The following is a 24,108-nucleotide window of genomic DNA, read 5'->3' on the forward strand; positions in this document are numbered from 1 at the left end:
CATTACCACTCAACTAACCTGTACCCTACTGACATGTACATCATACTCTCTATACTTACACCACCTCGCATCACACCTTCCACAACAAACCCTTTACCCCCCTACTACATGTACACACTTACCTCAACTAACTGTACCCCTACCTATCATACACATTACCTCAGACTAACCTGTTAACCCTTACCTAGCATGTCACATTACCTCAACTAACCTGTACCCTACCACATGTACACATTACCTCTAACTTACAACCTCCTCATGCATTATCACTACCTACCCTCCTACATGACACATTACCTCAACTAACCTGTACTCCTACTTACACTGTACACATTACCTCAATCTAAACCTATCCCTACCTACAACGCCCACACATTACCTCAACTAACCTCTAACCCCTACCTAACATTATCACAGTTACCTCAACTAAACCATGACCCACACATACATGGTACACCATTACTCCTCAACTAACTCTGAACCTCCACTAGAATCCCTACATGTAGCACATACCTCAACTAACCTCATACCCGCTACTACATGATACACCATAATTACCTCTACTTAGAGCCTGTAACCCCTACCTACATGCAACACATGTACCTCAAAGAGCGTAACCTTACCACCTACTACATGTAACACATACGCTCTACTAACCGGACTACCCCGCACCTAACGATTGTACACATTACCTCTTACTAACTGCTGTTAACACCTACCTCCATGCACACATCTTACCTCAACTAACCTGCTACCCCTACTACTACATGTCAACATTTAACCCTCAACTAACCCGCTGGCTACCCACTCTACCTACATGTAACACACTTACCATCTACTAACCTGTTACCCCTAACCTACATACACATGACCTCAAACTAACCTTACCAAACCTACCTCACAGATGTACACTTACCTCTACTAACCTTACACCTACCTACATGTACACATTACCTCAACTAACAGCGTACCCCTACCTTACATGTACACATTACCTCTCTAACCGGTACCCCTACCTACATGTTACACATTTACCTCAACTTAACCCTACACCCCATAAACTTTACATTACACATACCTCCAACAACCTGTACCCTCTAACCTTCAAACATTACAACTATTACCTCAACTAACTCTTATACCCGATCCCACTTACATAGTTAACACATTACCTCAAACTAAACAGATACTCTCGCCCGCACATTGACTCTTTTACCTTACCGGTACCCCCTGTATATAGCCTCGGTATTGTTATTTTACTGTTTAACTTTTTATTTAACTTTTAACTTTATTTCATTTAGTAAATATTTTCRTAACTTAATTTCTTGAACTGCATTGTWTGTTAAGGTCTTGTAAGTAAGCATTTCAGGTCTACMCCTTTTATATTCGGCGCATGTGACAAAAAAATGTGATTGGATTTGATAACATTGAATGCGCTGCAGCTATAGGCCAGTGTCGGCTTGGGGACAGTGCTGAAACATTAACACATGCTGATGTTTAACTCATTATAGTCACCAACCAGCACAGGCTCAATGACACCATAACTCACACATCACATGACACACACACTGTACACACACTGTACACACACTGTACACACACTATACACACACTGTACACACACTGTACACACACTGTACACACACTGTACACWCACTGTACACTCACTGTACACACACCTTGTGACCTCGACATCTCTATAGTATCTGTGGTGGATTGGGTGAGTTACTTACAGCCACAGAATATAGTCTAAATTCAATCCATTATCATTGTATTACATCATACTATTAGCTTCAAATCAATGAAGAAACACAAAACCACCAGGAGTGACTTCTCTTCGGGGGTGAATGTGGTGGTCTATTACCTTTTGGGGGTGTCCTCTTCTTCGCCAACTGGCTCGGGCCTCTCACCGAGGGGCGGACTGTTGCTGTGTGACTCGTTGCCATGGCAGCGCTGGTGGTTGCTCTCGCGGGCGATGTCAGAYGCGTTCTGGATGACCAGGTGGTCGTAGGTGCACAGGCCCTGGTCTTCTGCCCCCTGGAGGAACCTCTGGATACTGCAGTCTTTTGTTGGCTGGGACAACAGTCTATGGCGCACACGCTGCCTGGCCAGCCAGCCACGGATCACTGKCAGAGGATAGGGGGAAAGAGAGGGGTTAATAACACACAGACACACGCAGGGATGCAAGTCGTTGTACCTTTCTGGCAGATGATGATCTTCCTGTGTAGTTGGTGGCAGCGGTCGTTGAGCTGGTCAGCTTGCCAGTACCTCAGAAACACCTTACTGCTGCCCCTTCATCTGAGACAGAGACAGAGCCAGAGAGAGAGAGGGAGAGAGAAGAGAGGAGAGAGAGAGACGAGAGAGAGACAGAGAGAGAGACAAGAGAGAGAACAGAGAGAGACACAGAGAGAGACACAGAGAGAGATGAGAAAGAGAGTGTTGAAGAGAGATGAGAGAGTGACAGAAGAGAACAGAGAGAGAGACACGAGGAGAAGAGACACAGAGAGAGAAAGAGTGAGAGAGAGAGGGAAAGGGAGAGTGAGAGAGACAGAGAGAGAGGGCAGAGGGAAAGATAGAGAGAGAGACAGAAGAGACAGAGACAGAAAGAGACAGAGACAGAAAAGAGAGAGAGAACAGAAAAGAGAAGAGAGCATAGAGAGGACAGATGTATATTATATTATATATAGAGAGAGAGAGAACCGAGAGGGAGAGTGAGCGAGAGACAGAGACAGAGACAGAGACAGAGACAGAGACAGAGACAGAGACAGAGACAGGAGAGAGAGAGAGAGAGAGAGAGGAGAGAGAGAGAGAGAGAGAGAGAGAGAAAGAGAGAGGAGAGAGAGAGAGAGAGAGAGGCAACGGCAAAAAGAAGCACAATAAAAAACAAAACAAAAAAGATCACAGATGACAACTGGTTTGATGCAGATTGTAAAATGATAAGGAAAAAACCTAGAACACTATCCAACCAAAAGCACAGAGACCCAAATAATTTTGAATTACGCCTTCATTACTGTGAGACTTTTAAAAACTCTATAAACGACACCCAGAACCAAAAAAGCACAGTACAACAGCAAGCAGCTGACCACCAATTGAGGAGTCATAAACAACAACAAACTTTCGGCAAAATTGGAAAAAACAAAAAAAATCTAAACAAGAGGAATTAGCGATTACAAAATGGTGACATATGGACAAACCCATTTTTAAAAACACTCTACAACATTGTTTCAAAATTGACACAAATGCAGAAACACGCCAAAATTCATGAGAAGTTGAATGCATTAGGAAACAAAGCTAAAAGGACAATCAAAATCCACTGGACTCCCCAATTACTGACCAGGAGCTCTATAAGAAACTTCAGGCTCTCAAATTTAAAAAGGCATGCGACCTGATGGCATCCTTAAATGAGATGCCCTCAACTCACTGGGTGCCAAAAATTTCTATTGGCTATATTAAAACTGTTTAAATTGATTCCTGAGTGTAGGTTATTTCCCTGACATCTGGAATCTAAGCGACTCAAACCCAATCTTTAAGACGGTACAAATTTGACCTAACAATTACAGAGGCATTGTGTCTGTGAACAGTAACCTGGGGAAGGTTTTCTGTAGTATTATCATAATTAAGAGTTCTAAACTTCCTTAAAACCTCTCTGGAGTAATGATGGGACGAGATAGCGTCCCACTTGGCCAAAAGCCAGAAAAAGCTTAGAGCGCCAAAGGCAAAATATTACTATAAAAATCAATTTTCATGACAATCACATAAAAGACACCAAATTAAAGCTACACCATGTTGTAATTCCAGCCAACATGTTCTGATGTTCAAAAAAGGAATTTACGCGGCGAAAGCACACCAAACGATTATGTTTATATAGGTCCGAAAGCTACATAGTCCACAGCAAAAAAACACATGCCATTTTCCCAGGCACAAAAGATAGTATTCACAAAAGAAAGCAGAGAAATAAGAGATTAAGAATAATCACTTAACCTTTGATTGATTCTTCATCGGATGACACTCATATGACATCATGTTATTCATAATACATTTATATGTTGTTCGATCGAGATTTGTGCCTATTTTATATCCACAAATCTCGGTTTACATTGCGCCATTGTCAGAAATGTCTCCAAAATATCCGGAGAAATTGCAGAGAGCCACCGTCAAATAACAAAAAATACTCATCATAAACTTTTGATGAAAGATACATGTTTTTACCATAGAATTAAAAATACACTTGTTCTTAATAAGCCAACCGTCTTGTGTCAGAATTTCAAAAAAAACTTTACCATGAAAAGCACACCATTGCAATAATCTGAGACGGCGCTCACAAATAACAAAAATTTCTCCGCCATGTTGGTAGTCAACAGAAATATGAAATACATTCATCATAAATTCCCTTACTTTGATCATCTTCATCAGAATGCACTCCCAGGAATCCTAAGTTCCACAATAAATCATTGTTTTCCGATAATGTCCAAATTACTTTATGTTTAAGTAGCTACTTTTGCTTAGAATGTTTAGTGCACATGTCCAAAGCTCGCCAGATGCAGCGCGAACTCGACGAAAACTTCAAAAAGTTTATATAAACCAGGTCGAATAAACTCGGGTCAAACTAAGTGGAGAGTCCAATCTTCAGGGACTGTTGTTCATCATTATATTCCAATAACGTACCAACCGGAGCATTTCCTTCGTGTCGGTAAGAAGTTATGGGAACGCAAGGCGATATCAGAGGGAAAGCCGCATGACACCGGAACTGGCATTCTGCCAGACCAATGACTGAAACACCTTCCATCCGGCCCCACATCACCACTAGAGGCTTCATTCCACGTTCGGACAGACTGTTGACATCTAGTGGAAGGCGTAGGAAGTGCAACAGATCCATATCCTTACAGGGAATTGAATAGGTGATGAGTTGAAACGTTGACCAGTCTCAGAATTCTCACTTCCTGTTTGGATTTTTTCTCCAGGTTTTTGCCTGCCATATGAGTTCTGTTATACTCACAGACATCATTCAAAATAAGTTTTAGAATCTTCAGAGCGTTTTATATCCAACAAAGTAATAATAATTGCATATATTTACCATCTGGGACAGAGTAGAAGGCAGTCACGTATGGGCACGCAATTCATTCCAAAGTGAAAATGCTGCCCCTTATATCAGAAGAAGTTAATAAGCAATTTGAGTAAATGGTCAAATTGGATTTTATACCAAAAACATCGCACAACTGATCATATTTACGCCCTACACACCCTGATAGATAATAAACATGTCACCAAAATAATACCAAATATACGCTTGCTTATTTCGACTTCCAAAAAGCATTTGATTCTATTTGGCATACAGGACTCTTCTACAAAGTTATTTGAAAGTGGTGTGAAGGGGGTAAAAACATATGACATAATTAAATCAATGTTATAGCGTGGCAATACGCTGCAGCATTAAAATTGGCAAGAAATAACAGAATTCTTTTAACCAGGGGCGGGGCCTTCGTCAGGGTTGTAATCTGAGCCCTGCACTCTTCAATATTTACATCAAACGGAATTGGCCACTAATTCTAGAAAAATCCTCAGCGCCCTGGTGTTTAGTCTCCATAATTCAGAGGTTAAATGCCTACTCTTCGCAGATGACCTATCCTGCTGTCACCCACAGGCACATGGCCTACAGCAGAACGCTGGACCTGCTAAGCAGTACTGCCAGACTTGGCCTGGCAGTAAACCCCAAAAAAGACTAAAATAATGATTTTCCACAGAGAGAGATCCAGATCTCAGGGAATTAGACCAAAGTTCTCAATTGGTACAAAATATATAGAGTACTGCACACACTACAATTACTTAGGTTTAAAAATAAGCTCGGACACCTTAATAGAGGCATGAATGAACTGAGAGAGAAAGCACACAGGGGCATTCTACGCCATTAGAAAAGCTAATCAATTGAAATACCTATTAAAATTTGGCTTAAAACAATTGATATGTCATTGAACACCAATTGCACTTTATGCAGCGAGGTGTGGGCCACTTGCAAAAACAAGATTTCATCAAAATGGGACAAAACATCCCATTGAAACCCTGCATGCAGAGTTCTGTAAGATTCTTTCTCCTACAGTCCAGAGGAAAACTACAAACAATGCATGCGGGCAGAATTAGGCAAATATCCACTAATAATAAAAACTCAAAAAGAGCAATTAACTTTCACGAGCTCTACCCCGGGTCGGGATCACCCACCCCCCCCCCACACTGATTAGCATAGCTAGGCATAGCTTCACATAGTAGATAGAGGCATCTAAAGATATCATTAAATCCACAAGTCCAAGTACACCAGATGAAAGATACAGATACTTGGAATAAAACCATCATTTCGTGTTTCTTAAATGTCTTTACGGGAAGACACACAATATGTAAATCTATTAGCTAACACCTTACTAGCAAAATACCACACTTTTTAACGTACCACATTTTTTCCCTGCATCAAGTTTAGCTTCCACTAATTCGTGCCAAAAAGATATAAATAAGCCCTAACCCTATAGAAAAACCTCATTCAGTGACAGTCTGATAACAATATTATGGTATAGGATACGTTTTGTTAGAAAAAATGTGCTATTTTCAGGTAGAAATCACAAGTTCACATGTCAGCCGACCATCCACAACTCGACTAAATTACTTACAGAGAGCAACGTGTATGACCAATTTACTCATCATAAAAACATTTTCATAAAAATAGACAAAGCATAGCCAATGGAAATACACAAGATCTTGATTGCAGAAATATTTCAGACTTTTCTAAGCAGTTTTACGCGAACTGATATCGATCAATAGTTCGGACATAAACTAGCCACAACAATTTGATTTTGCCCAAAACGTTAACACGACGCATCGTGGTCAAGCCAAAGAGAGCTATAACGTATCATTACATCGCCAAATATATTAATTTTTTCACTAACCTTCTCAGCAATTCTTTCCGAATGACACTCACATGTAACATCATTTACACATAAATACTAGGTTTGTTCGAAAATGTTTTAATATGCATATTTAGCCATACAAAAACTGTGTTTATAGGTTTGGCTACAATGAAAATTCAGTAGCAAATCAAGCCTTCAAATGCTCGACGTATCGTTCAGAGACTATCTAGTTTAATCGAAAGCTTAAGATCATATACTTGACTAAAAAGATACAGGGAGTTACAGGAATCGAAACAAATTAGTCTTATAGCAAACCGCTTTACATATTCTTAAAATTATCCTTACTGTTGGCAATACAGGTTCGCCAAGTGAAGCGATAGACAACACAAATGCGGAACAGCGTTCTAAAATATTTCGGACCTGTAACAACGATTATCATATATTAAATATTCTTACTATGAGGTGATTTTCCTCAGATTCTGAAGGCAATTGTATCCTTTCTTTGGGTCTATCTTCTTTGGTCGTAGATGTCTCTGTCCTGTCGAAATGTCACTACATCGACCAGGACCCGAAACGCGTTGCCAAAGCTCAATGCACGCAAAGAAATTTTTTTTTTGTTTTTTTTTTCTTTTCCTCAAAATCGGCACAATAAAACGGTATAAATGCTTATAAACGCGTTCAAAATTAACTACTTATATGTTTTAACATACTATAACGAGTAAAAAACATGACCGGAGAGAATATTGCTGGCTAAACAACCTTTGGAAGGAGGCAAGTCCGTGTCCATTCTTGCGTTGAGACGCACGAAGGGTAAAGAACGGTACTTCCACGTTTTGTCTGTTTATAGTGGCTCTGGGATTGCGCAATCGGACCACCATTCAAAGCGTCATGACGTACTGGACACCCAGAGGGAAGACGTAGCAGTGTCGGTTTCTCCATAGCATTTACCAGGCACCTAAAACCGACCCCAGATCAGGCGGTCAAATTTCTGAAAATCTGCTCCCTGTCAGGTATTAAAGTGCTGTAGAAGGTAGTTTCTGTTACCACTTCAGAGACAAAATCGCAACGCTATAGAAACTAGCACAGTGTTTTCTATTCCAATAATAACACTAATATGCATATTGTACGATCAAGATGAGCACGAGGCCAGTTTAAATTGGAGACCAAAAATGCTAATGAGCGAACAGCACCCCCTATAGTATGCAAGAAGTTCAAAGCTTTAAGTTTTGGAAACATCTAAACATACAGTGACCCCCTCTCATATCACTACCAAGCCCTGCAATGCCAAGAGCTGAGCAAAGAAAAGAGTCCCTCATCCAGCTGGTCCTGGGGCTGAGTTCACAAACCTGTTTTTCTACTAACACACTGAAGCCTCAGGACCAGAACATCCAATCAATCAGGATAAACCAAATTACAACACAGTCAAAACAAAACTATATTGCTTATTGGGAAACACAAGCACAAACACAAAGCAAAATGCAGTGCTATCTGGCCCTAAAATCGACAGTACACCGTGGCTAAATATTTGACAATGGTTACTGATCAAAACCTTAGAAAAACCTTGACAAAGTACAGGCTCAGTGAGCACAGCCTTGCCATTGAGAAGGGTAGAACACAGGAAAACCTGGCTCCCTGTAGAGGAAAGGCTGTGCAACCATGCACAACAGCAGAACCTGAGACGGAGCTGCATTTCCTGACAAAATGTCAAAAATATAAAACAATTAGAGAGTTGTCAATTTCCCCAAATTTTGAACTCTAATTACAGGTTTCAAAGGCCTCTCTGAGATCAAAGCCAGTGTGTGTGTGTGTGTGTGTGTGTGTGTCTGTGTGTGTCTGTGGTCGTGTGTGTCTGTGTGTGTCTGTGTCTGTGTGTGTGTTGTGTGTGTGTGTGTGTGTGTGTGTGTGTGTGTGTGTGTGGTGTGTGTGTGTGTGTGTGTGTGTGTGTGTGTGTGGTGTGTGTGTCTTGATCGTGTGTGTGTGTGATTGTGAGTGTGTGATGTGTGTATGTTGTGTGCGCTCTAAAATGATTTCCTCTCCGCATCTCTAGTGTGTGGACAGACAGACAGAGACAGACAGCACAGACAGACAGACCAGTAACAAGACAGATGCAGACCTAGAATATGCAAGACAGACAGATCAGATCAGCAGACAGAACATGCAAGACAGACAGACAGACGACAGACAGACAGACAGACAGACAGACAGACAGACAGACAGACAGACAGACAGACAGACAGACAGACAGAATAGGGAAACAGAGACAGCACCACACACCTGCCATCCTTGGAGTTTGCACTGCTGCAGAACAAAGCGACATTTCTCCTCTGATGAAAGCTTCTTCTTGTCAGCTAGAGTGGTGTCCACTAGGTCTCTGTACCTAAGACATACACAGGACAGAAACCATCAGCACACAGAAAGTCCACATCTTATTACATTGGATCAATACATCCATTACATCAAATAAAATCACATTTCATTGGTCACATACACATGGTTAGCAGATGTTATTGGTCACATACACATGGTTAGCAGATGTTATTGGTCTCATACACATGGTTAGCAGATGTTATTGGTCACATACACATGGTTAGCAGATGTTATTGGTCTCATACACATGGTTAGCAGATGTTATTGCGAGTGTAGAGAAATGCTTATGCTTCTCGATCCGACAGTGCAGCAGTATCTAACAGGTAATATCTAATAATTCCACAACAAAACCTAATATCTAACAAATTCCACAACAAAACCTAATACACACAATCTAGTAAAGGAATGGGATGAGAATATATAAGTATAAAATATATGGATGAGCAGTGACAGAGCAGTTAAGATGCAATAGATAGTAAAGAATAGATAGTAAAGGATACATGATATACATATGAGATGACTAATGCGAGATATGTAAACATTCTTAAAGTGGCATTATTAAAGTGACTAATGTTCCATTTATTAAAGTGGCCAATGATATCAAGTCTGTAGTTAGGCACGCCCTCTCTGTGCTAGTGGTGGCTGTTGAACAATCTGATGGCCTTGAGATAGAAGCTGTTTTTCAGTCTCTCAGTCCCAGCTTTGATGCACCTGTACTGACCTCGCCTTCTGGATGGAAGCGGGGTGAACAGGCAGTGGCTCGGGTGATTATTGTCCTTGATTATCTTTTTGGCCTTCCTGTGACATCGGGTGGTGTAGGTGTCCTGGAGGACAGGTAGTTTGCCCCTGGTGATGTGTTGTTCAGACCTCACTACCCTCTGGAGAGCCTTGTGGTTGTGGGCGGTGCAGTTGCCGTACCAGGCAGTGATACAGCCCGACAGGATGCTCTCAATTGTGCACCTGTAAAAGTTAGTGTGGGTTTTCGGTGACAAGCCAKATTTTTTTTGCTATTGCGCCTTGTTCACCACACTGTCTGTATGAGTGGACAATTTCAGTTTGTCGGTGATATGAACACAGAGGAACTTAAAACTTTCCACCTTCTCCACTGCTGTCCCATCAATGTGGATAGGGGGGTGCTCCCTCTGCTGTTTCCTGAAGTCCACGATCGTCTCTTTTGTTTTGCAAGGGTTAACAGGTTTAAATGTTTTACTCACGTTGGCCACAGAGAAGGAGAGCCTACAGTCTTTGGTAGCGGGCTGAATAGGTGGCACTGTAATGTCCTCAAAGCGCACAAAAAAGTTATTTTATTTGTCAGGAGGGGAAGGACTTCAGTGTGACACCGCCTAATGGCATCGCTTAATGGTAAGGCTCGGAATTGGGCTGGTGATGGCACAGTCTGACCCTAGACGTGTGTCTCAGGCAGGTTATGAAGACCAGAACCACATACAGAAGCTCTTTTCAGTTCTGGTGGGGCCTCTCGGATGACCCGCCCATTCAGAAACTAGAGGGGTCATAGGTTAATGGGGGTCAAAAGGCGGGCCAGCTCCGCAGCATCTGTTCCTATTGGTGTTGCCAGGGGCAACCACTGCTGTGAGAGGTCAGTTGGAAGAGGGGGAGGGATTGTTTTGGTCGAAGAGGAGAGGGACAGAGTGGGTCAGCTCTATATTGTGTTGTTAGAGACAGTCTTTGATCTTTTGTGTTTGGGTGGAGAGAACACTGGTAAGGGATGTCTGGACAACTTTAACAACATGAATAACATACAGTATATTAACACAGCTTGATTAATGTGGGAGATTTTAAGAGAATAACTTGCGGGTTGAGTAATTTGTGGGGCCTTATGTCATTGGAAAAGCCAATTAAAAGGGTTGACATTCCCATTCTTCAGTTGACCAACAGATGTGCGGTGATCATTCTAGCAATAAACAAGCTGTCATGCATTCTTCAGAGTCAGATAGTTACCCATATACACTGCTCTCTAAAGTTAGGATGCAGTGAAGGTAGGGTCAGCTCATCCCATATCTGTGGTTAAGGTTGACTTCTACCCAGAGTACATTATCCAGGTGGGTGCTGTACACTAGTGTACGCCCTAAGGTCTAATAACACACTCATAGTAGCCTTTATCCAATTACAGTTAGACTTCTCTGTGTGATCTGAACTTCCTCTGTTTCGGCGCCAGCTGATGTGTGACCCAGAGTGCAGACAGACAGGCTGTCCCTGTGTGATGATGTCACAGAGCGTCCCTGTTAAATGAGGCAAACCTAATGAGCAGATGGTCGGAGACATAAACCGCTCGTATTGTCAAAGTGTGTGTGTGAACTGTGTGTCTGTGTTAGTGGCGTAAGGTGGTTTAGAGTCGTCTGGAGAAGTCCTGTCCAGACAAACCTGTACTGTGTTTCTGTGTATGTGTTCATGTGCGTGTGTGTTTGTGTTTGTGTTGGTGTGCATATTTCAGTGTGTGCAAAATATGTTTGAATTAGAGGAGTGGGTTCTCTCTGAACTCTCCCTAACAATCTCTATGTAAGTTAATGTCCAGGCCCACATACAGCACTACAGTGTCCCCCAGGACTCATAAAACACAAAGGACCTTTGTAAAACCCACAACCTCACCTGTGTGGCTATGAACACTATCAATGGCCCCCAATTTTACAAGACTGAGGAGGGCCGTGTTGTATGGAGTCAACTAGGTTGAAATCGTGCCTCTGATATGAGTTTAAATTGGGGGCAAATGGGGGGGGCCCTACTTGACCAGGGGCCCATCAGAGTGTCCTAAATTAAATAAAAGCAGGATGGTGATGTCTGGACTCTAACCCACTCTAACCCACTCTAACCCTCTCTAACCCACTCTAACCCACTCTAACCCTCTATAAAGCCCTAATGGCTGATCACATTCATCACATGACACTTCACATGATATTAGTGTAGCTTACAGGCTTTAACTAGCCAAGGGTTCTTCATCCACAGTGAGTTCCGTTGGAATTTAATGGTATTGGTCACTGATTACACAAAAGAGACTATTGCGCTATGTGCTGATTGTGGTTTTAACCAGAAACCTAAGAAAAAATAAGTATAGCTTGACTACAGTAAATCCAATAATAGCAACTTTACCACAATCCAATAACTGACCCCTGACCTGAAGAAGTGTTTGCTAGTAAAAAAAAAAAAAGCTCAGAAAGACATCAGAAATCAATGAAAGGGGGCAGGTTTACAAGAGTGCAAAGTTCAAGTGGTATTATCTGACCTTACACAGTGCTGGAATATAAACCTGTCAACAAAACACAGACTGTATCAGAAATGACAAATAAAAGCAACAATAAAATAGATTAAACCATAAATCAATGCAGCTGAGCAGTCCATACTAATGCAATTGAGATATCTGAAGTCTGCATTGTATTCCACCTCCGCACTTGATTAACCCCCTTCCCTGTATCCATTCATTCTAAACGTCTGTGTGTTGAGACCCGGGGGTGGGGTAAAAGAAAAAGAGAGAGGGAGAGCGAGAGAGAGAGAGAGAGAGAAGAGACGGAAGAGAGAGAGAGAGAGAGAGAGAGAGAGAGACAGAACAGGACAGAGACAGAGACAGAGACAGAGACAGAGACAGAGACAGAGACAGAGACAGAGACAGAGACAGAGACAGAGACAGAGACAGAGACAGAGACAAGAATGGCACAGGTCAGGGTGAATGGACTTGGAGTATAAACACACGTGCGCACAGGAAAAGACACAAAAATGTGTCTCTCTCTGCATGCATGCACAAATGCACATACACACAAACATACAAAATGTACACATACAGTGCCTTCGGAAAGTATTCATAACCTTTGACCACATTTTGTTATTTTACAGCCTTATTCTTGAATAGATTAAATATTTTTTTACCTCAGCAATCTACACAAAATACCCTATAATGACGAAGTGGAAACAGGGTTTATTTTTTTTTTCAAATGTATCCAAAAACAAAAAACAGAAATACCTTATTTACATAAGTATTCAGACCCTTTGCTATGAGACTTGAAACTGAGCTCAGATGCATCCTGTTTCCATTGATCATCCTTGAGATGTTTCTACAACTTGTTTGGAGTCCACCTGTGGTAAATTCAATTGATTGGACATGATTTGGAAAGTCACACACCTGTCTATATAAGGTCCCACTGTCGACAGTGCATGTCAGAGCAAAAACCAAGCCATTAGGTCGAAGAAATTGTCCGTAGAGCTCCGAGACAGGGTTGTGTTGAGGCACAGATCTGGGGAAGGGTACCAAAACATTTCTGCAGCATTTAAGGTCCCCAAGAACACAGTGACCTCCATTATTCTTAAATGGAACAAGTTTGGAACCACCAAGACTCTTCCTAGAGCTGGCAGCCCAGCAAACTGAGCAATCAGGGGAGAAGGGCCTTGGTCAGGGAGGTGATCAAGAACCCGATGGTCACTCTGACAGAGCTCTAGAGTTCCTCTGTGGAGATGGGAGAACCTTCCAGAAGGACAACCATCTCTGCAGCACTCCTCCAATCAGGCCTTTATGGTAGAGTGGCCAGGCAGAAGCRACTCCGCAGTTTAAAGCACATGACAGCCCACTTGGAGTTTGCCAAAAGACACCTAAAGACTCTCAGACCATGAGAAACAAGATTCTCTGGTCTGATGAAACCAAGATGGAACTCTCTGGCCTGAATGCCAAGCGTTACGTCTGGAGGAAACCTGGCACCATCCCTACAGTGAAGCATGGTGGTGGCAGCATCATGCTTTGGGGATGTTTTTCAACGACAGGGACTGTGAGACTTGTCATGATCAAGGGAAAGATGACCGGAGCAAAGTACAGAGAGATCCTTGATGAAAATCTGCTCCAGAGTGCTCAGGACCTCAGACTGGGGCAAAGGTTTACCTTCCAACAGGACAACAACCAWAAGCACACAGCCAAGACAARMCAGGAGTGGCTTCGGGACAAGTCTATGAATGTCCTTGAGTGGCCAAGCCAGAGCCCAGACTTAAACCTGATTGAACATTTCTGGAGAGACCTGAAAATAGCTGTGCAGCAACACTCCCCATCCAACCTGACAGAGCTTGAGAGGATTTGCAGAGAGGAATGTGAGAAACTCCCCAAATACAGGTGTGCCAAGCTTGTAGCTTCATACCCAAGAAGACTCAAGGCTGTAATCACTGCCAAAGGTGCTACAACAAAGTACTGAGTAAACGGTCTGAATACTTATGTAAATGTGATATTTCAGTGTAATGTTTTATGCATTTGCAAAAATGTCTAAAACCTGTTTTTTCTTTGTCATTATGTGGTATTGTGTGTAGATTGATGAGGAAAAAAACAATTTAATACATTTTAGAATAAGGATCTAACGTAACAAAATGTGGAAAAAGTCAAGGGATCTTGAATACTTTCTGAATGAACTGTGCATGGACTCACATCCTTACATCCATCTGCAACTACACAGACACAAAACTTGTTCAAAAAGCAAAGCTCAACAGGAATGGAGGAGCCTCATAATGAGGTCTTAAAGTCTCCCAAGTTTCAGCTGACTATTCTGACGTTTCCAAATGTGTTTTGAAAATGGTATCATTCCTTCAACTGGGTACAAAGCTATCATTAAACTAATCCCAGAGTCATCAAAGAATGATCCAGGGGTCCCATTCAATTACAAATGCATCAGCATTATTAGCATAGTCTGCATGTTAAACTCTGGGATGCTAAACAACAGGTTGACTCAGTATTTGGAAATGTCAGAATGACTTGTACATGAGCAGATTGGGTTTCATTAAACAGCTTTGTATAGATTTACAGTGCCTTCAGAAAGTATTCACACCCCGTGAATTTTTACACATGTTGTTGTGTTACAGCCTGAATTTAAATAGATTATATATACATTTTTGTTGTGTTACCAGCCTGATTTTAAATAGATTATAATATACATTTTGTTGTGTTACAGCCTGAATTTTAAATAAGATTATATATACATTTTTGTTGTGTTTACAGCTGAATTTAAATAGATTATATATACATTTTGTTGTGTTACAGCCTGAATTTAAATAGATTATATATACATTTTGTGTGTTACAGCGTGAATTTAAATAGATTATATATACATTTTGTGTGTTACAGCCTGGAATTTAAATAGATTATATATACATTTTGTTGTGTTACAGCCTGAATTTAAATAGATTATATATACATTTTGTTGTGTTACAGCCTGAATTTAAAATAGATTAAATTGAGATTTTTTTGTCACTGGCCTACACACAATACCCCATAATGTCAAGATTGCGCAAATTAATTACAAATGAAAAGCTGAAATSCCTTGAGTCAATAAGTTTTCAACCTGTTTGTTATTTATGGCAAGCCTAAATAAGTTCAGGAGTAAAAATGTGCTTAACAAGTAACATAATAAATTGCATCGACTGACTCTGTGTCCAGTAATAGCGTTAAGGATTAGCCCCTATTTTTTATTTATTTTTTCCTAAAATGACATACTCAAATCTAACTGACGGTAGCTCAGGCCCTGAAGAAATGATATGCATATTCTTGATACCATTTGAAAGGAAACACTTTGAAGTTTATGGAAATGTGAAAGGAATGTAGTAGAATATAACACAATAGATCTGGTGAAAGATAATACCAAGAAAAAACCAACCGTTCTTTTGTATTTTTTTTTTTTACCATCATCTTTGAAATGCAAGAGAAAGGCCATAATGTATTATTCCAGCCCAGGTGCAATTTAGATTTTGGCCACTAGATGGCAGCAGTGTATGTCTAAAGTTTTAGACTGATCCAATGAACCATTTAATTTATGTTCAAAATGTTGTATCAAGACTGCCCAAATGTGCCTAATTTGTTTATTAATAACTTTTCATGTTCAAAATCGTGCACTCTCCTCAAACAATAGCATGGTATTCTTTCACTGTAACAGCTACTGTAAATTGGACAGTGCAGTTAGATTAACAAGAATTTAATCTTTCTGCCAATATCAGATATGTCTGTCCTGGTAAATTTTGTTGTTACTTAAAACCTCATGCTAATAGCATTAGCCTACGTTAGCTCAACCATCCTGCAGGGGACCCACCGATCCCGAAGAAGTTATTAACATGATTTTTTAATGACTACCTCATCTGGGAACCCCACACATATAATTATATGTAAGGTACCTCAGTAGAGCTGTGAATTTCAAACACAGATTCAACCACAAAGACCAGGGAGTTTTTCCAAAGGCTCGCAAATAAAGGGAAAGGGAAAGGGAAGGGCACCTATTGGTAGATAGGTAAAAAAGCAAACATTCAATATCCCTTTGAGCATGGTGAAGTTATTAATTACAATTTGGATGGTGTATCAATACAACCAGTCACTACAAAGATACAGGCGTCCTTCCTAACTCAGTTGCTGGAGAGGAAGAAAGACACTCAGGGATTTTACCATGAGGCCAATGGTGACTGTAAAACAGTAACATGGCTGTGATAGGAGAAAACTGTGGATGGATCAACAACATTGTAGTTACTCCACAAAACAAACCTAATTGACAGAGTGAAAAGACGGAAGCCTGCGCAGAATAAAAATAATCCAAAACATGTATCCTGTTTGCAAAAAGGCACTAAAGTAGTACTGCAAGAAATGTGGCAAAGCAAATTAACGTTTTGTCCTGAATACAAAGTGTTTTGTTTGGGGCAAATCCAATACAACACATTATTGAGTACCGTGCTCCATTTTTTCAAGCATAGTGGTGGCTGCATCATGTTATGGGTATGCTTGTAATCGTTAAGGAGTTTTTCAGGATAAAAAATGGAATGGAATGGAGCTAAACACATTCAAAATCCTAGAGGAAAACCTGGTTCATTCTGCTTTCCACTAGACACTGGGAGATTAATTCACCTTTTAGCAGGACAAGAACCTAAATCAAAAGGCCAAATCTATGCTGGAGTTGCTTACCAAGAAGACAGTGAATGTTCCTGAGTGTACGAGTTACAGTTTTGACTTAAATCTTCATTAAAATCTAAGGCAATACTTGAAAATGGTTGTCTAGCAACGATCAACTGTCACGCCTGCTCCCGCTGTCCCGTTCCGGCGCTTGATGTAGCCAGTCTACTAACCACCGGTCCTGGCAACCCACATTACGCGTTCATGTCAACCATCATTATGCACACCTGCTCCTCATCGTTATGCACACCTGAACTTCATCATTACCATGATTACTTCCCCTTTATTTAGCCCTCAGTACGCTCAGTCTTCAGGCAGTATTGGTTTTGTTCCCGTTCAGTACGCTTGTCCTGTTTTGAATATTCTTCATGTTTCTTATTATGAAACTCACCTTCTGCACATGCTTCCTGACTCCTAGTGTATACGTTACATCAACAACCAATTTGACAGAGTTTGATTACATTTGAAAAGAATGATGGGAAAATATTGTACAATCCAGGATGCGGATAGCTACCCAGAAAGACTCACAGCTGTAATCGCTGCCAAAGGTGATTCYAGCATGTATTAACTCAAGTGTGTGAATACTTACGTAAATGAGATATTTCTGAATTTAACTTTCAATACATTTTCAAAAATGTCATAAAACATGTTTTCACTTGGTCATTATGAGGTATTATGTGTAGATGGGTTAGAAAAATAATCKATTTAATCCATTTTTAATTCAGTCTGTAACACAACAAAATGTGTCAATGGGTATAAACAATTTCTGAAGGCTCTGTAAACTGTATCCACTGTGATTACAGCCAGACTACAAGAATGTAAACCTACATATGTTCGGTTGATTTCCAAAAGGCCTTTGATTGGGTAAATAGAGATCTTCTTGCTTTTAAATMAATAAATGCTGGGGTGGATGCAATTAAATCTCTATGTAGAGGTCCAGTCTCCCGTATACAGGTACATGAGTTGAAGACTGGATGGTTTCTGTTTGGAGTCAAACAAGGAAGTGTGCTTTCCCAAACGTTGTTTGCCCTTATGGTGAATGACTTGGCCCAGTAAATCAAGCATGCTAATCTAGGAGTTAAATTCTAGGACACGACCCTGGGGATACTATTGTACGCAGATTATATTGTCATCCTTGCAGAGAGTGAGTTTGTTCGGCAAGGTATGTTGAACACTGTCATTCTCTGGTGTACAAAATGGAGATGAATGATTAACCAAGATAAACCCAGATAAAACCCAGATTAAGGGTAAACTAAGAAGTATTCATACCTCGCCTACGGAGAGCGTGATCACACAGATTTTTGATTTGATTTTGGAATTTTGGAACAATGCCCCTAAACTACACTAGCTCATATACGAACACCTTCCCAATATTGAGTTGCACCCTCTCAGAACAGCCTCAATTCGTCAAGGCATGGACTCTACAAGGTGTCGAAAGCGTTCCACAGGGATGCTGGCCCATGTTGACTCCAATGCTTCCCACAGTTGTGTCAAGTTGGCTGGATGTCCTTTGGGTAGTGGACCATTCTTGATACACACAGGAAACTGTTGAGCATGAAAAACCCAGCAGTGTTGCAGTTCTTGACTCAAACCGGTGCGCCCGGCACCTACTACCATACCCCGTTCAAAGGCACTTAAATGTTTTGTCTTGCCCATTCACCATTTGAATGTTACACATACACAATCCATGTCTCAATTGTCTCAAGGCTTAAAAATTATTCTTTAACCTGTCTCCTCCCCTTCATCTACATTGATTGAAGTGGATTTAATAAGTGACATCAATATGGGATGATAGCTTCCACCTGGATTCACCTGGTCAGTCTATTTTATGGAAAGAGCAGGTGTTAATCATGTTTTGTACACTCAGTGTATATACCTCTGATTCCTTTTTGATGAACGTATGACCTTTGAGGAGGGTATAAAGACCTATAACAGATTCTGCAGGTAGAGCATTGGGGTCAACTTAAAATCTGTAAAGACCTTGGCTATCGTACATATTCATAGCTCTATAATTKATGTGTGTGTCCTATTCTGAACTCCTTAAATCTGGGGTTTGAAAGAATCCAAAACAGCAAACTTTCAGAATACAATGTTTTCTGGGAGTGCATAGGTTTTCCCCACATCTAGCTATTGAAGGAGACATGAGTTGGGAGCGCTGTGAAGTAAAACAGAGGGGTGAAATGATTAGGTTATGGAACCACCTTCTCAATATGCCAGAATAACAAAAAAGGTGTTCAACTGGGATAAAACACACAATTACTCAATGCCACATTTCAGGAAGCTGATCTACAACACATATTTAGAAAGAAGTTTCGATGCAATGTCAAGATGATCAAACATATTGTAAGTTAACCTGTAACCACAAAGAAAAATGGTTGAATGATATATGGCTTAAACGGCAGGTACATATGGGGCTGCAGGTAGCCTAGTGGTTAAACGCATTGGGCCATTAACTGAAAGATCGCTGGTTCATATCCCCGAGCTGACTAGGTGAAAAATTATGGATAATCATGAATGGATTGTGAATAATCATGAGTAGTTAGGTGTACAGGGGCACAACAATCACACCCCCCAAAAATGCTATTGGTAATGATGAGGTTAGCATGTTTTTTTGTAGCCTTTGAACAGCAACTCACTCATCATTATTCATGATTCATTCATGAATTTTCTTAATCATGGCATTATCAATTCTGCTGTTCCCACATGCTTCAAGAGGGCCACCATTGTTCCTGTTCCCAAGAAAGCTAAGGTAACTGAGCTAAACGACTACCGCGCCGTAGCACTCACTTCCGTCATCATGAAGTGCTTTGAGAGCTGAAGTCCCAGAACCATATCACTCCACCCTACCTGACACCCTAGACCCACTCCAATTTGCTTACCGACCCAATAGGTCCACAGACGACGCAATCAAACCAACACTGCACACTGCCCTAACCCATTGGACAAGAGGAATACTATGTGAAATGCAGTTCATCGATGCCTAGCATTTACACCATAGTACCCTCCAAACTCGTCATCAAGCTCGAGACCCTGGGTCTCGACCCCGCCCCTGTGCAACTGGTCCTGGACTCCTGACGGGCCGCCCCCAGGTGGTGAGGGTAGGTATACAACATCCCACCCGCTGATCGTCAACACTGGGGCCCCACAAGGGTGCGTTCTGAGCCCTCCCTGTACTCCCTGTTCACGCCCACGACTGCGTGGCCATGCACGCTCAACTCATCATCAAGTTTGCGGACGACACTACAGTGGTAGGCTTGATTACCAACAACAACGAGACAGCCTACAGGGAGGAGGTGAGGGCCCTCGGAGTGTGGGTCCAGGAAAATAACTCACACTCAACGTCAACAAACAAAGGAGATGATTGTGGACTTCGGAAACAGCAGAGGGAGCACCCCCGTATCCACATCGACAGGACAGTAGTGGAGAAGGTGTAAAGTTGTTAACTTCCTCGGTGTACACATCACGGACAACACTGAATTGGTCCACCCACACAGACAGTGTTGTGAAGAAGGCGCAGCAGCGCCTCTTCAACTAGGAGGTGAAGAAATTCGGCTTGTCACCAAAAGCACTCACAAACTTCTACAGATGCACAATTCGAGAGCATCCTGTCGGCGCTGTATCACCGCCTGGTACGGCAACTGCTCCGCCCACAACCGTAAGGCTCTCCAGAGGGTAGTGAGGTCTGCACAACGCATCACACGGGGCAAACTACCTGCCCTCCAGGACACCTACACCACCCGATGTCACAGGAAGGGCCATTAAGAATCATCAAGGACAACAACCACCCGAGCCACTGCCTGTTCACCCACTATCATCCAGAAGGCGATGGTTCAGGTACAGGTGGCATCAAAAGCAGGGACCGAGAGACTGAAAAACAGCTTCTATCTCAAGGCCATCAGACTGTTAAACGGCCGCCACTAACAGTTTTAGTGGCCGCTGCCAACATACTGACTCAACTCCAGCCACTTTAATAATCGGAATTGATGGAAAGTTATGTAAAACATGTATCACTAGCCACTTTAAAACAATGCCACTAAAACAATTTTTACATACCCTACATTACTCATATCATATGTTAATATGTATATACTAGTACTCTATCATCATACGGCATCTTGCCATCTTTAATGTAATAACATGTATCACTAGGCCACTTTAAACTATGGCCACTTTATGTTTATATACCCTACATTACTCATCTCATATGTATATACTGTACTCTATACCATCTACTGCATCTTGCCTATGCCGTTCTGTACCATCACTCATTCATATATCTTTATGTACATATTCTTTATCCTTTACACTTGTGTGGATAAGGTAGTAGTTGTGGGAAATTGTTAGGTTAGATTACTTGTTGGTTATTACTGCATTGTCGGAACTAGAAGCACAAGCATTTCGCTACACTCGCATTGACATCTGCTAACCATGTGTATGTGACAAATAAAATTTGATTTGATTTGATTTGAGTGTAATTCAGAAAGTATTTATACCCCTTGACTTGTTCCACATGTTGTTGTGTTACAGCCTGAATTCAAACTGGATTAAATAGATTTTTTCCTCACCCATCTGCACAGAATACTCCTTAATGACAAAGATTATTATTTTTTAAATGTTAGCAAATTTATTGAAAACAAAATACAGAAATACTTCATTTATTTATTTACGCTCTTGAGTCAATACTATGTAGAAGCACARGTTTGGCAGTGATTACAGCTGTGAGTCTTTCTGGGCAAGTCTTTCTACACATGGATTGTGCAACATTTGCCCATTATTCTTTTCAAAATTCTTAGAGCTCTGTCAAATTGGTTGTTGATCATTACTAGACAACTATTTTCAGGTCTTTCCACAGATTTTCAAGTAGATTTAAGTAAAAACTGTAACTTGGCCACTCAGGAACATTCACTGTCTTCTTGGTAAGCAACTCCAGTGAAGATATGGCCTTTTGTTTTAGATTATTGTCCTGCTGAAAGGTGAATTAATCGCCCAGTGCCTGGTGGAAAGCAGAATGAACCAGGTTTTCCTCTAGGATTTTGCCTGTGCTTAGTTCCATCCATTTATTGTTTATCTTGAAAAACTCCTTAATGATTACAAGCATACCAATAACATGATGCAGCCACCACTAGGCTTGAAAATATGGAGATTGGTACTCAGTAATGTGTTGTATTGTATTTGTCCCAAACATAACACATTGTTTTCAGGACAAAAAGTGAATGGCAATGTCACATTTTAAGCAGTATCATTTTAGTGACTTGTTGCAAACTGGATGCATGTTTTGGAATATTTTTATTCTCTGTCAATTAGGTTAGTATTGTGGAATAGCTACTTGCTGTTGATCCATCCTCAGTTTTCTCCTATAACAGCCATTAAACTTGGTAACTGTTTTAAAGTCCCCATTGGCCTCATGGTGAAATCCCTGAGCGGTTTCCTTCCTCTCCGGCGCCTGAATCAGGGCGGACGCCTGTATCTTTGAAGTGACTGGGTGTATTGATACACAATTCAAAGTATAATTAATAACTTCACCATGCTCAAAGGTATATTCAATGTCTACTTTTTGTTCTACCAATTGGTGCCCTTCTTCGTGAGGCATTGGAAAACCTCCCTGGTCTTTGAGGTTGAATCTGTGTTTGACTGTTTTCTTGACTGAGGGACTTTACAGTTAATTATATGTTTGGGCTACAGAGATGAGGTAGTCATTCAAAAATCATGTTAAACACTATTGCACTATGCACACAGAGTGAGTCCAAGCAACTTATTATGCGACCTGAATGAATCGTAAATTATGATGAGTGACAAAGTTACAGACGCACAAATATAGCACCCACCCAAAAATGCTAACCTTGTAATGGTGAGAGGTTAGCATGTCTTGGGGGTATGATATAAAATGCTAACCTCCTCTGTTATTGTAATGGTGAGAGGTTAGCATGTCTTGGGGNTTGTAATGGTGAGAGGTTAGCATGTCTTGGGGGTATGATATAAAATGCTAACCTCCTCTGTTATTGTAATGGTGAGAGGTTAGCATGTCTTGGGGGTATGATCATCATTATTCAGGATTCATTCAGGACTGTTCCATAATCATGGTAGCATCCACATTAATGTAGAAGTGTTTAGAAACATATTATATTCTTATTTACAATAAAAGTGACTCCAAAATAACACAATACATTGTTTACCATTTATTTCTATGGTGCACAAAGACAGACAGACAGACAGACAGACAGACAGACAGACAGACAGACAGACAGACAGACAGACAGACAGACAGACACAGAAACAAACACAGCCACAGACACAGTCACAGATACAGACACAGACACAGAAACAAACAGACACAGAAACAAACAGACACAGAAAGAGACAGAAACAGAAAGAGACAGAAACAGAAACAGACAGAAAGATAAACAGACAGACAGATAAACAGACAGACAGAAACAGACAGAAAGATAAACAGACAGACAGAAACAAACAGACAAACAGCATCAGACAGACACAGAAACAGACAGACACAGAAACAGACAGACACAGACAGAAACAGAAACAGAATGACGAATAACATATTGCACACAGGTTATTCTGAGCCAAACTCTACAAAGGTAATGCAAATTGGCCTGGCACTCAGACAAGCAGCCAAAGGCTAGTATATTACCATCACAATCAGTCTGACCAACTGCCAACGCGCACACACCAGACACCAGACACCGACGCGCAAACACACACACCCAAGCGCCCCAAGACAACCCAACCTCACCAGGGGACTGGCAACCCCTTTGTGATGCTAACCCTCAACCGTCGACCATACATCGCCAATCTACCCCGGCGGCCGGTCCCCCTCTACAGCGAGGGCACACAAACACAGTCACATGAAATCAGGCAAGAAACCCATCACTCACTTTGGGTTAATCCGCAGGTCCTCCCTACCCAAACCAACACTGGCCCTTCATTACAGTC

The 24,108-nt window shown here is 41.2% G+C and overlaps 1 protein-coding gene across 1 annotated transcript in view; it reads right to left on the reverse strand.

The window, feature by feature from the left end:
- Nucleotides 1–1,864: 1,864 nt before the first annotated feature.
- LOC112073052 (unconventional myosin-XVI-like) overlaps nucleotides 1,865–24,108 on the reverse strand; it is a gene marked incomplete at its 3' end in the record, with an annotated part of 197,982 nt that continues 175,738 nt past the window's right edge. Inside the window, 3 exon segments of the mRNA XM_070440027.1 lie at nucleotides 1,865–2,126; nucleotides 2,198–2,292; nucleotides 9,163–9,267. Of these exon segments, the coding sequence (XP_070296128.1) occupies nucleotides 1,865–2,126; nucleotides 2,198–2,292; nucleotides 9,163–9,267 (462 nt within the window).

This window comes from Salvelinus sp. IW2-2015, unplaced genomic scaffold (assembly GCF_002910315.2).
Source record: "Salvelinus sp. IW2-2015 unplaced genomic scaffold, ASM291031v2 Un_scaffold2133, whole genome shotgun sequence".
Taxonomy (NCBI): domain Eukaryota; kingdom Metazoa; phylum Chordata; class Actinopteri; order Salmoniformes; family Salmonidae; genus Salvelinus; species Salvelinus sp. IW2-2015.